This window comes from Odocoileus virginianus, chromosome 10 (assembly GCF_023699985.2).
Source record: "Odocoileus virginianus isolate 20LAN1187 ecotype Illinois chromosome 10, Ovbor_1.2, whole genome shotgun sequence".
NCBI classification, from domain to species: Eukaryota; Metazoa; Chordata; class Mammalia; order Artiodactyla; family Cervidae; genus Odocoileus; species Odocoileus virginianus.
Genome location: NC_069683.1, coordinates 23498652 through 23511826, shown reverse-complemented (window position 1 = coordinate 23511826; position 13175 = coordinate 23498652). Strand labels below are relative to the sequence as shown.

The following is a 13175-nucleotide window of genomic DNA, read 5'->3' as shown; positions in this document are numbered from 1 at the left end:
ACTATAGTAACTGGATTTGTGTATCCTCCACATACCATGACTAGATATTGATCTTAAAGTCTTTTTCTAGAAGCCCATGCAATAAAGAATCAAATATAGTTTCCATTTTCCAACACTTTCATACGCACTGGTAAAGCAGAGGTATAAACCCAATGCTTTTGTTATGATCAGCCCTTTGGGAAGGGAGGGGACCCCAGCTTTATCTTAAAATCATTATGTATACTGGAAGAACATTGATTTAATTGAATTCACCGTAAAACTAGTGAGAGACCTCATATCATTCATTGCATTAGGATCCATGCCAGCATTGCTTCGTCTTTGGCATTTACTATATCCTGTTTGGTTAAATTAAAAATCAGCTCTTATTTAATGTAGTAATTTAAAATTTTTTCATTGCATGCCTTGTTAGTAAAAAGAAATTTCTGAAAACTCCACCCCCCTGCCCGTGTGTGTGTGTGTGTGTGTGTGTGTGTGTGTTATATATATATACTTGTTTTTTTAAGGTGATTTTTCAATATAATCAGTATATTATAAAGAGTACACAGGATACAGACATTTGAAAAGGATTTGGAAGAAAATGAATCGTCTTGTAAACTTCCTGACTATACATGCTGTGGACAGACCATTTGTCTTTTTAGAGACACAGGACTTGATTCTTTTTTTTTTCTGATTATGGTTGTCATGTATCTTTCAAGTACTTGTGTATGATATCTGAGCAACTTAAAAGAATTGTAATCAGGACTAGGAGTAAACATTTACATTCATGTTAATATTATTTATCCAAGACCTCATATAACACAAATTTTTCTACTCAAGGAAACCTTATGACTAAGCAAACAAAGACCTGTAGTATTTTTTTTGCCATTGTTTGTCAGTACAGTTCGTAATTTAAGTTTGAAATCATAATTATTCATTTTAAAGTTTTATTTTGAATATTAAATATCATATGCTTATTTTTCTTTCAGATGACATTAAAGTATCAGTAAACGATTTTATTATCAAGGCAGCAGCTGTTACACTTAAAGTAAGTAGTAAAGCCCAGATAATTTTGGCTTCTAAAGTAGTCTCTAATTTTGGGGGTCAAACATTCTTCATTTGTGAGGATTTGTTTTGATTTATTTTCTTCTTTAATTTCATTATTATCTATGAAGAATTTAAAAACCTCTGGGGGTTGAGACTTTATTATTTGGACATAGTGGCATTGTTGGATAAAAGAGTTGAGCCTTGAAAGATGGAGAAGTGAAATGAGTAGTTGAACAGTGATGAAATGGAAATCAGTGTAGCATAACTGTGAGAAACCTAAGTGAAAATTCATCTTAGGAGAGTGGTCAGGAATAAAATTAGAGAGACTGGGTGGAATCAAATTGTGGATTGCTGTCTTTAAATGACATGCTGGGAGGCTTGGATCAAACTTGGCAAAAAGCAATGAATTTTTGAAAAGAAATTAGTTGTTGATATCCATTTTCAGCATCATTTTCTCTTGTGATAGTTGACAATATTATCAATACACACTGTTTCCAGGCATTTGGTAATTTCTTCTGTTTTTTTTCATCCTCAGTGTAGTTGAGTGTATATTAAATATGTACATGCTCATATATAGTATACATTGCTGTTTTAGTTGCTAAGTCATGTCTGGCTCTTTGCGACCCAATGGACTGTAGCCTGCCAGACTCCTCTGTCCATGGGATTTCCCAGGCAAGAATACTGGAGTGGGTTGCTACATTACCATTTCCTTCTCCAGGGGATCCTCCCGACCCAGGGAACAAACCCATGTCTCCTTCATTACCAGGCAGATTCTTTACCCCGAGCCACCAGCAAAGGCCCATATATAGTATGTAGCGTATGTTAATGAAGCCTAGGAAATCTCTCTTAAATAGGAAGTCATTTATTAAGGGTCTGCTAATATCTCCCAGGGCTCCACTAAGAAGTCAGGTTTCTTTATGCCACAGGAATAGTGCGGTTGAATGTCACTACCCCTCTACCCTCTTCTCTTCTCCTCTAAGTTATGTCAGTCATCATTTGAAGCAGGAAGGCTCACAAATATTAAATACTCCCTAGCCATTAGGTTTAGGAAAAAAAGTCTTTTTCTTAACCATGATATAAAGAGATCAAAACATGTATAAATCATCAGAATTTCCTTACGCTTGCTTCAAAAAAGATAGTGTTTATTCTTCCCAAACATAAAAGTTATTTAATATAGAAGTCCAAACCACTTTTTTCAAATCAAATTTTTCTTTCTTTCCTTCAGTCTAGCTATATTCACTTTAAAAAATGCATAACGTTAGTTATTTTTCTCTAATAACCTTGGTCTAAAGCTCCTTCTTGAATAACATGTTTTTTCTACTTGTGCCTTCTAGCAAATGCCTAGTGTTAATGCAAGCTGGGATGGAGAGGGTGCAAAGCAACTGCCCTGTATTGACATTTCGGTGGCTGTGGCAACAGATAGAGGTCTGATTACGCCAGTCATAAAAGATGCTGCTGCTAAGGGTCTACAGGAGATTGCTGACTCTGTAAAGGTAGGTCTTAAGCGATACTGTACTCGCAAAATGTTGGAATTTACTTTCTGGGAAAGACTTGACATGATCTGGTCACACTGTGAGATAGATATGTGTGTGTGTATGTGTGTGTGTGAGAGAGAGAGAAAGCTAGAGAGATTTTTGGTATTTTGAAATGATTATCAATTATGCATATATGTTGTTAAGTTGATCCAGATACAACCCATTTTAAGATTATTTTGCATTCAAACGTTCAGAAATAACATGCATATTTAGGGCCAGCTGCATTCAAGCTACAGATGACTGCTTTATTTCCCAAGTCCATAATTTGACCCTAAATATGATATTTTAGATAGATTCTAAAGTTAAAGCTGAAACTGCATTTTTATTAAAGTGCTCACTTTTCACAGCACTTTATTCTTAAAAGTTTATTCATTTCCTCTCTAAGGTTGAGACCACTGAAAGTACTTAGTATTCCAGAAGCAAAATTTTTGTTTTTTCCCCCTGGGCTCTAATATGTAAGAATCAGCTCTCACCAAAATTACTGCATTGAATAGGCAGGAACATACACAATAGGTCAGCTTTGACAGCCTCAATTAATTTCCAAGGGTAATTTTTGGCAGAAGTATCCCAGGGCTTGAGGGTGTTACCTTTGAAAATTTCAGATTCATATAGATAAGTGATTCTTTTTCCATTTATCAAAGATAAATGGATGAATAAATAAATATATATATATATATATGTAAAACAAGTTGTAAGGGGGATTAAAAAGTAGAATATAAGACTTCTTTATGGAGCTGTATGTAGACCTGCTTATCCCAGATAAATAAATGAATGGAAAGTGAAAGTTGCTCAGTCATGCCCAACTCTTTGCAACCCATGGAATTCTCCAGGCCAGAATACTAGAGTGGGTAGCCTTTTTCTTCTCCAGGGGATCTTCCCAACCCAGGGATGGAACCCAGGTCTCCTGCATTGCAGGCGGATTCTTTACCAGCTGAGCCACAAGGGAAGCCCAAGAATACTGGAGTGGGTAGTGTATCCCTTCTCCTGGGGATCTTCCCAACTCAGGGCTTGAACGAGGGTCTCCTGCATTGCAGGCGGATTCTTTACCAGCTGAGCTACCAGTGAAGCCCCAGTGAGTGGAAGGTAATCTAATTAAAAATGCATAGTCTTGGATCTTGAGTTAAATATAATTAAAGGTGACCTTAGTGGAATTTGCATACTTACATCTTTTTCCCTCCTCTTTGGAAAGATTTGCAGTGTTTTTATATATAAAAAAGGAACTTTTTTTAAATTGAAGGGTGGTATTCAAAAATTAAAGTAATAAAGGTTGGATTATTTAGATGCTGCACACCTTTTTTTCGTGAACAGTTTTCAGCAGCAGTGAAATACATGTAATTTTAGTGTTTTTGTGGTGTTCATATGAGATTAGATTAAACAGAGTTAGAATTTCCTTTAACTATAGGTGGCTCAGATGGTAAAGCATCTGTCTACAATGCAGGAGACCTGGGTTCAATCCCTGGGTCGGGAAGATCCCCTGGAGAAGGAAATGGCAACCCACTCCAGTACCCTTGCCTGGAAAATCCCACGGATGGAGGAGCCTGGTAGGCTACAGTCCATGGGGTCGCAAAGAGTCGGACATGACTGAGCGACTCCACTTCCACTTATAGAGTTAAAAATTAACTGTTACAGAGAACTTTCTTTGATTCTAACCAGTTTATCAGTTTTAGTCCTATAATATGATTCTTAAAGCAGCTATGTTAGCATTCGCTGTTCCTTGCATCCTAAAAGAAACTAAGTTGAGGTGGTGAGGAAGCAGTGTCACTCGCCTCCCAGCAGTGGGAAGGGCCCTCCCAGCCCTCAGGAGTATCCCAGGGCTTCTGGTGATCCTTGAGCATTTCCTGTAACTCCCAGCAGCTCCTGGGTCTGTTCGCTCTGGCTACTTGTCTGAGCTTCCCATTCTGCCTGCCTTTCTCCCACTTCAAGGTCGGTGATTAACACTCCACTAGGGCTTTCCTCATAGCTCAGTTGGTAAAGAATCTGCCTGCAGTGCAGGAGACCCCGGTTTGATTCCTGGGTCAGGAATATCCCCTGGAGAAGGGATAGGCTACCCACTCCAGTATTCTGGCCTGGAGAATTTCATGGACTCTATAGTCCGTGGGGTCTCTGAGAGTCGGACATGACTGAGACTTATCACTTCCTTATCTTATCTTATAATGTACCAGACAGTAGGCTAAGCACTTCACTCAATCTTAATAGCTTTATATCATAGTTGGAAGCTTAACTTCAAATTGAAGAAACTGAGATTTAGCACAGACTTTAAGAAATTTGCCCACAGTGTTGCATCTAGAAAGCACTAGAAGTTGTTTGTTTAAAGCCAGGCATTTCTCAGTTCAAATGCCACTTTCTTAGGCCTTCTGTGGCTTCCATAGCTAAAGTAGGTTCCTAAATAATTGCCCTGTTTATTGTCTTTGTATGGTTTACAAGTCTTTGAATTTACCTTGTTTATTTATTTGTCGACCCCTGTATGTTCCGGACACTCTGATGTTGACTGTCTTGTTCATTGCCGTATATCTAATTCTGGATGGTGCTTAGAAGATAATAGTTGCTCAGTGAATTTATTTTTAAAAAAGTTTTCAATAAAAACTATTCTGTTGGAAGTAGTTTTTCAAGGAATTTGTTAGACTGTGACTATCTACCCATGGACTCCAAGTTAAGAATGCCTGCTCTAAGTACTTCTTGACGCTTAAGAATCGCAAGGTTGTCAGTGTGTGGGACTGAAGGCCTGCCTCAGCAAAGTTCAGTTTATATTTCCTAAATAAAGTAATACAGTAACACGGCTTAAATTCCATGCTATTCTTCATTAATTACAATAGTTTTAAGAGACAGAAGCAAAGTTCACCTCATTAGTAGCCAGTAAATTTTTTGAATGAGTTAGTAAGGCATGTGATATATTTTGGGCTTCCTTGGTGGCTTAGCAGTAAAGAATCCTCCTGCAATGCAGCAGACACGAGTTCGATCCCTGAGTTGGGAAGATCCCCTGAAAAAGGGCATGGCAACCCACTCCAGTATTCTTGCTAGGAGAATCCACTTGGACAGAAGAGCCTGGTGAGCTACAGTCTATAGGGTCACAAAGAGTCAGACATGACTGAAGCAAATTAGCATGCACACACAAGGTAATTTTAGAAATAGTTGCTAGTTAGCTTGTATTATGTCCTGTCAACTTGATGGTTCAGGAACACGTGCTTTGATTTTTAAGTTCACATTACCAGGAAATCCCAATGAGAATTAGTTACTTTTAGAACCAGTGATCCTCATCAGAATCTATCCTTACTCCGTGCTGTCTCTTGAGTTCATTGACATGAATATCCTAGTGATATGTTTTGGGTTTATAGAGATTTTTTAAAGTATATTATGTATGCTGCAGACTTTTTTTTTTTTTAAATAATAAATGTTTTTTTGTTTCTTTTAGCCTGGTAACTCATCAGGATGTGCTGTGATCATGTGCCTTTAGAGAAAAGCTTTTAAAGTTCATATGATATGTGCTTGTTGTTCAGATCATGTGAAGTTATATTGCTTAAGGCAGGAAAAAAGATTGTTCTCTCTATTTTTGATATTCCAAGCACAAGTCTAAATTCATCTCTTAGTTTTTCATTCCGGATCTATATAGTTTTGTAAGTAACTGTATGCTAGTAATATAAATCTGTAATTGATGCATTTGGCAGTAAGTCACAATGAGATCATTTTTAGATTTTTAAAGAATGTTTTATTTTTCAAAAACTGAATCATCTGTGATTTAAAATTAAATAGTTATCAGTGGTAATTGTTATCTATATTGAATATCATATTGAATAAGCCCTAGATTTGTATCATCTACCCAATGACAATAGCTTCATTTATCCCTACTCTCTAAAATAATTCTTTGTTATTCATATACAATGATTCAGTCTTATGTCCCCTTGCTTTTGAAGCATTGAAAAATAAAAATTAAGAGAAGTATGATCAATTGCAAGTACAAGTAGAGGAAAATTCAACTGCTTTTCGCTCTCAGAGTATTATCTGTCTTTCCCTCTGTAAGTTTTTAGACATCAGCTTTAGGGTGATATGAAATGACTACATTTTTACATCCCTTGTAGCAGCATAGAATAGACTAGCTCATTCCGGAAATGCTTTAGCTATAGGATCAAAAACAACAACAAAAAGTCCATTTTCTAGGGCTTTGTAATTCCACTTCTGAGAAATCATATGAAATAATTCAAAAGAAACAAATTAACCAAATTATCTGACTAGGAAAATGACTGAATTGTGACAGATGCAATCTTTAGAATGTTAAACAGACATTTAAAAAATCAGTTATAAAGAGTAACAACACTGAAGCTGCTTATAATATTGTGAAGTAAATATAAAATTCTGTTTTGTTTTTTTTAACAACTATTTGAAATTAGTCTGTTATGGGTAAAAGAGAAGCAAATGCTGAAAGATGAAAATTGATGTGCTGGTTTTGAGATTGTTGCCATTGAATACTTTATTTAAAAGGTACTAAATTAACAAAAAGGGCTCTTCTAATACTTTTTCTTGCAAGAAAAAAAGTTCATAGGCAAAGCAGAAAATTGCATTGTATGTATAAAGAACAGTGAAACATTCTGCATAGTATACAAGATAATTCCAGTATTTGAAGAGTTTTTAAAGGGAGATGATTTTTCTAGAGTTTTGATTCACATATTTATAGCTTCTTGGATTAACTGTGCTCTTACTCATTTTTAAGTGTGTTAGAGAAAATTATACATATATAATTTTAAAATGTGTATGTACATGCATATGTATGTATACTCTCTTATAAAGTCAAGGCCTATCAAAGATGAGAGTGTACCCTATAAAACTATTTAAAGTGACAAAATCAGCTATATAATGTAGTGTTGGTTATCATGCTCTGTTTATATTTTTCTCAGGCTCTATCAAAGAAAGCCAGAGATGGAAAATTGTTACCTGAAGAATATCAAGGAGGATCTTTTAGGTAAAATTTAAACTCTTAATTATTGGCAGCATGAAACAGACATAAGATTTATAAAGTACTTGTCAACCTGTTTTATTTTCTGAAACTTTTTTTAAAATTTAAGCTAAATATCACTTTTTTTAAAATTTAAGCTAAATATCATACTTTAGACAAGAGAATATGTGAAAGTGTTCTTCAGACTAGTTAAGCTTTCATATCAAAGCTAATAGAAAGCCATTAGGGTTAGCTGGTTAGCCCATTCAGATGTTCATAGAATGACATTCAGATTCTGGCATATAGTAAGTAGGTTTATAAACCTCAACTATTTTTTTTCTACTTGTGATTTATTTTAAGGTCCCTTGGGGTTAGGTCCCTCGGGGTAAAATGTTAACACTGTGACTCTTGAGTTATCATCAGCTCTATTCTTGCTTAAGTGTAACATACATACAGTAAAGTACATTGAATATAGCTGGAATGTTTTACAAAGTGAAGAAATCTGTGTAACCAACCAAAGCGAGACTCTGAACATTACTTCCATGTCATAAGCCTCCCTTTATCCCTCCTAATTCTGACCCTCTAGAGGGTAACCACAATTCTGAAAGTTATTACCATTGTTTTTGTTTTGCCAACTTTGATCTTTATATAAATACATATTCTTCAGTGTCTGACTTCTTTCATTCAGCATTAATGTCTGTTAAAGTCATTTACTTATTATTGCACTGTAGCATTTTGTAGTATTCTGTATAAATACTCAAGTGTCCATTTCACTATTGGTGGGCATTTGTGTTGTTTACAGTTTAGTGCTCTTACAAATGCTGTTGCTGATGCCATGAACATTCTTATCAGTGTCTTATTGTGGTTATATGTATGTATTTTTTTTTTTTTTGTAAACCTGAAAGTAAAATTGCTGGGTTTATATCTTTGCTAGATTCTGCCAGATAGCTTTTCAAAATGGTTCTACCATTTTTTGCTTCCATCAACAGTGTATGAGAATTTTTGTTGCTTTGTATTCTTGTTAACTCTTGGTATTATTAGGTTTTAGTGAGTCTTGGGGTTGTAGCCCACCAGGCTCCTCTGTCCAAGGGATTCTCCAGGCAAGAATACTGGAGTGGGTTGCCATGCCCTCCTCCAGGGAATCTTCCCGACCCAGGGATCGAACCTGTGTCTCACAGATCTCCTGCTTTGGCAGGCAGGTTCTTTACCACTGACACCACCTGGGAAGCCCAAGGGAAATGAAAATTAATGATGTTGAATACTGTCTTCATTTATCTGTCAGCCATTTGGGTATCTGGTTACTTATCAGGTAAAACACCTGCTGAAGTTTGCGACTGTTTTTTAAAATGTTTTATAGGAGTTTCTTTTTCCCGATACATAGGCTTTTTAGGATATATATTGTTTCAAATACTTTTCCCACTTTGTACCTTGCCTTTGAAACTTTTCTGATGGTGTTTTTTTAATGAACAGAAGTTCTGAGTTAATAAAATCCTATTTATCAGTATTTTTCTTTATTGTTAGTAATTTTTTTTTTCCTGCTAGGAATTATTGTCTATCCCAGAATCATGAAGTTTTATTCTTCTGTGTTATCTTCAGAGCTTTATAATTTCTCTCATGTAGATTACTATCTGTTTGAAATCAGATTTTGTCTGTGATATGGAGGTAAAGGTCAAAGTTCTCTTTTTTCCCCCCATCTGGATAATTAATTGACTAAATGTCAGTTATTGATACCATTACTACTCTATAGCATTGAGAAAGTAACCATGTTTGGTTCTTTTCTGTATTCTATCTCCTTTTCAGTTGGTCTGTTTGTCCTTTGCTTGCTTAATACAAGCTAACTAATTTTTGATCTATGACAGTGAAAGTCTTCCAGTTTTGTTCACCATCAAGATTGTCTTTCCTGGCTTTATATTTCCAAATAAATTTTTAAATCAGCTTGTCTTTTTTCATACACACATGGCAGTGATCTTGCTGGGATTTTGTTGGGATAGCACTGAATTGGTTGATCGATTTAAGTTTAGGGAGAATTGACATCCGTTATAGCATTGACTCTTCCAGTGAATGAACATGGTATAAACCGTTGTTCACTTAGTTCTTTGATTTCTTTCAGCCCTGTTTTGTAATTTTTTGTTTAGGGATCATGTATATGTTTTATTAGATTTAGATTTTTTATACTATTATAAATGGTATTATTTTAGTTTTTTCTAATGAAAGCAGCTTGTATATAGATACAGATTTTTACATTGACTTATCTAGTGGTTTAGCTAAGTTCACTTATCTTACTCGTTTATCTGTAGATGCTTAGATTTTCTTTGTACACAGTCAGTTCATCTGCAAACAAAGTTTTATTTCTTTTTTTCTAACCCTTATACTCTTCTATTTCCTTTTTTTTTTTTTTTCTATTTCTTTTTCTTGCCATATTTCTCTGCCTGGGGTTTACAGTTCAATGCTGAATATATGTTTATATTAGATACAGTATTTGTGTGTTGTTATTTGGTTTCTTTTTGATACTATGCATTCTTTGTCTTTGGTCTCTGAGTAACTGGGCACAGTTTTTCAGCAAAGTAAAAATGTATGACTTGGGGAAAGGGTTCTTTGGTTAAAGACATACTGCCTTCAGAGCTTTTTGTTTTCCCCTAGTATTTCCAACTTGGGGATGTTTGGCATCGATGAGTTTACTGCCGTGATCAACCCTCCTCAGGCCTGCATTTTGGCTGTAGGGAGATTCCGACCTGTGCTGAAACTCACTCAGGATGAAGAGGGGAATGCCCAGCTGCAGCAGCGTCAGCTCATAACGGTCACCATGTCCAGTGACAGCCGGGTGGTCGACGACGAACTGGCCACCAGGTTTCTGGAAAGTTTTAAAGCAAACCTGGAGAATCCTCTCCGACTTGCCTGATCCTCAAAGATAAGAAGTTGGTCTTTGGCTTAGTTAATTATATTGCTGTTACTGAGAAACATACACTATAGGAAAACAATTAGGTATTTAAGTATGAAGTGGATGAAATGTGTATTTATTTAAGGCGAAGGAGTTTGACCTGAGTTGTCTTCATTTTCATTCGGGTTTGATGTTATGGAAGTAAATAACAAACTGTAACTAATAGAAGGATGAAAACATGTGGTTAGTCACATGCATTTTTAGTTTAACCACTGGTGCTCTACTAAAGGGATGTTAAACTAGATGTAAATTAAATTAGATGTTTGGCTCAGTGGAGCATTTTAGGATATTTGAGGATGTATGATAAACTGTAAAATCAAAAAATTTTAGAACTCTACCTTAACTGTGTTGGAATTAGAAGTGGTCTTCAAAGAGATACCCATTATTGTAGCAGTGGGACCTCACTTTTACAAGCACTGCTCTAGATATACTTGAACAATTTAATATGTACAGAACTTTATTCTGGATACTAGTAAATAAATAAGAATCACACTGTATTAGGGGTTGTGGCAACATTATTGAATTTTTTATGTATATAAAGCCATATGTTTTAAAGTGGTTTTTATCCATCTTATTTTACACTTCCATGACACTGTGAACTTAAGAAGAATTTTTTAAAAAATTAAAGATGAAGAAAGAGACCAAAATATTTGTTTTGATAATGAATTATAGTTAAAATATCTAAAACTTCAGAAATAAACTGCTCGCTCACCTTCGTACTGAGTTGGAATATATTAAAATAGTCATGTGATTTCCTGCCAAACATTTTAATTTAGTGTTGATTTGAACACAATGTGTTGTTAATACATTTTAATCAAGTTTATATTATGCAATAAAATATAAGAAAATATAAAAATTTCTATTGTATTTTAAACGTTAAGGCACAGAAGTTTAGTACCTTGAAATAGACTAGTAATTTCCCTGGAATGGCTTCGAGATCCTACAGAAGGAGAGAAGGAATTTAAAATTACAGTTAACCCTTGAACAACCCAAGGTAGGTAATTGTGGCCCATGCAGTTGAAAATCGGTGTTTAAGTTTGCAGTCAATCCTCATATCCCTGGTTCTGCATCCAGGAATTCAGCCAAATGGGAATTGGGTAGTACTATAGTAGGTACTTACTGAAAAAATTCCATATGTTAAGTGTACGTGCACAGTTCAAACTCCTGTTACAGGGGTCACCTATAATACGACATTAGGAAAATAATGGATGTGGATGTAAAACTTCAGAAAGAGTGGAAGAGAAGACCTGTTAAGCAAGTGAGAACTATCCTTTTTATTCCATTGGTAATATGAAAGTTTGACTACTTCTTGTAAAGATTAGAAGAACTTCTTTTAACAACTCTGTAACAGTTGACAAACTAACTGTAACTGGAATTGGATGGATTTAATTTACCAGTGACTACCAGTTACCTGTGGTATAAGTTGTATGCTATGATGTGATGAACTACTTATGCTATAACAAAAGAGCTTTCTAAAATAATTAGAGCCCCATTGTATCAATTGCTAAGATGCTTAATTCAGTTACTCAGCCATTCTTTAAAAATAGTCTTCAAAACTTTTGTCATATTAACAGTTATACTAAAAATTGTAACCAAATGCTATTTTCAAAATAACTTTCATAAGTCACATTATTTTCAGTTCATTTTAACTGAATTTTTTTTTTTCTAATTTTTGTATCTGAGGAATAGCACATGAGGCAGCCGTAAGTCACCCTTGGCCTGGAGTTCTGCTTTGCCAGTAGACTGACGCTCTGCTGTAGTCACCTCTGACCAAGTAGTCACCACACTGATCTGTAGTCACGTCTGTTTCCCGGTAGGTGAAGTGGGTGATGATAGTTGGCCCCGCCTGCCTTTCAGAGCTGTCCTGCCTTCCACAGAAGAGATGCTCCATAAATTCAAGACATTTTAATTCTTCATGGACATCACAGCCAAGCTTTTCCTATAATCAGTTGCTTCTCATGGCTTGAGTTCTCAGCTGTTGGTTTAGATGCTCATTCATTCTGACTAACAGTGTTTTCTCTAATATATCTATACTGCCTAGGTTTATTGAAGGGTCAGAGAATAACACTAATTTGAGAAAGAGGTATGGTGTCCTTGATTGGGATGGTTACAGAGAATGAACTGTGTGCTGTAAGAGCAGGCTATCTTTCACATTTTAAGTTTATTTATAGTACTGACAGGATGTGAAAATGAAACTTTATACCTGTGTTGGTTTTTTTTTTTTTCCTTTCTAATTTAAATAAGGGAAATGACCAAAATGTTGAGAAGACTGCTAAGGAAAAGGCAACACAAATTCTAGTTAACACTTGGGCATGGAGATATCAGTGAGTGTTAGAATTGATAAGTCAAAATGGCCCTGCTTCTCCCTGACTTCAACTGTACTTAACATTTTCAGGCACAGTTTGCTCACTGACTATTTTGTAGCAGATTAAAATCTAATTTAGTATGCTGCTGGCCAGACTCCTTTGAAACATTGCCAAGAAATTGATATGTACTGGTCTGAGTGTACATGTCAAATGGAACTTCTGTTTTTAGATATTTTTTTATTCTTTTGGCATTTTGGACTTAATTTCTCACTAAATTGTAAAGGCCAGATATTTGGGCATTATGCTAAAAGTAAAACTAGTTTCCTAACCTTTATTCAAAGATAGGTGGTGCTATGAGTTAATATATTATACTGACAGTGTGGGAGAAAAATAAAAATAACCATTCTTAGTTTTCAAGGAAACTTTGTCCTCATTACACATTGCATCAT

At 35.4% G+C, this 13175-nt stretch overlaps 1 protein-coding gene across 2 annotated transcripts in view; it reads left to right on the top strand.

Moving 5' to 3' along the window:
* PDHX (pyruvate dehydrogenase complex component X) overlaps positions 1 to 11276 on the top strand; it is a 71418-nt gene extending 60142 nt beyond the window's left edge. For both annotated transcript variants that reach the window (XM_020912255.2, XM_020912257.2), the window contains exons 8-11: positions 966 to 1024; positions 2358 to 2516; positions 7445 to 7509; positions 10123 to 11276. In XM_020912255.2, the coding sequence (XP_020767914.1) occupies positions 966 to 1024; positions 2358 to 2516; positions 7445 to 7509; positions 10123 to 10381 (542 nt within the window). In that variant the 3' untranslated portion in view covers positions 10382 to 11276. The remainder of the gene's footprint in view (positions 1 to 965; positions 1025 to 2357; positions 2517 to 7444; positions 7510 to 10122) is intronic.
* The last annotated feature ends 1899 nt before the right edge of the window (positions 11277 to 13175 follow it).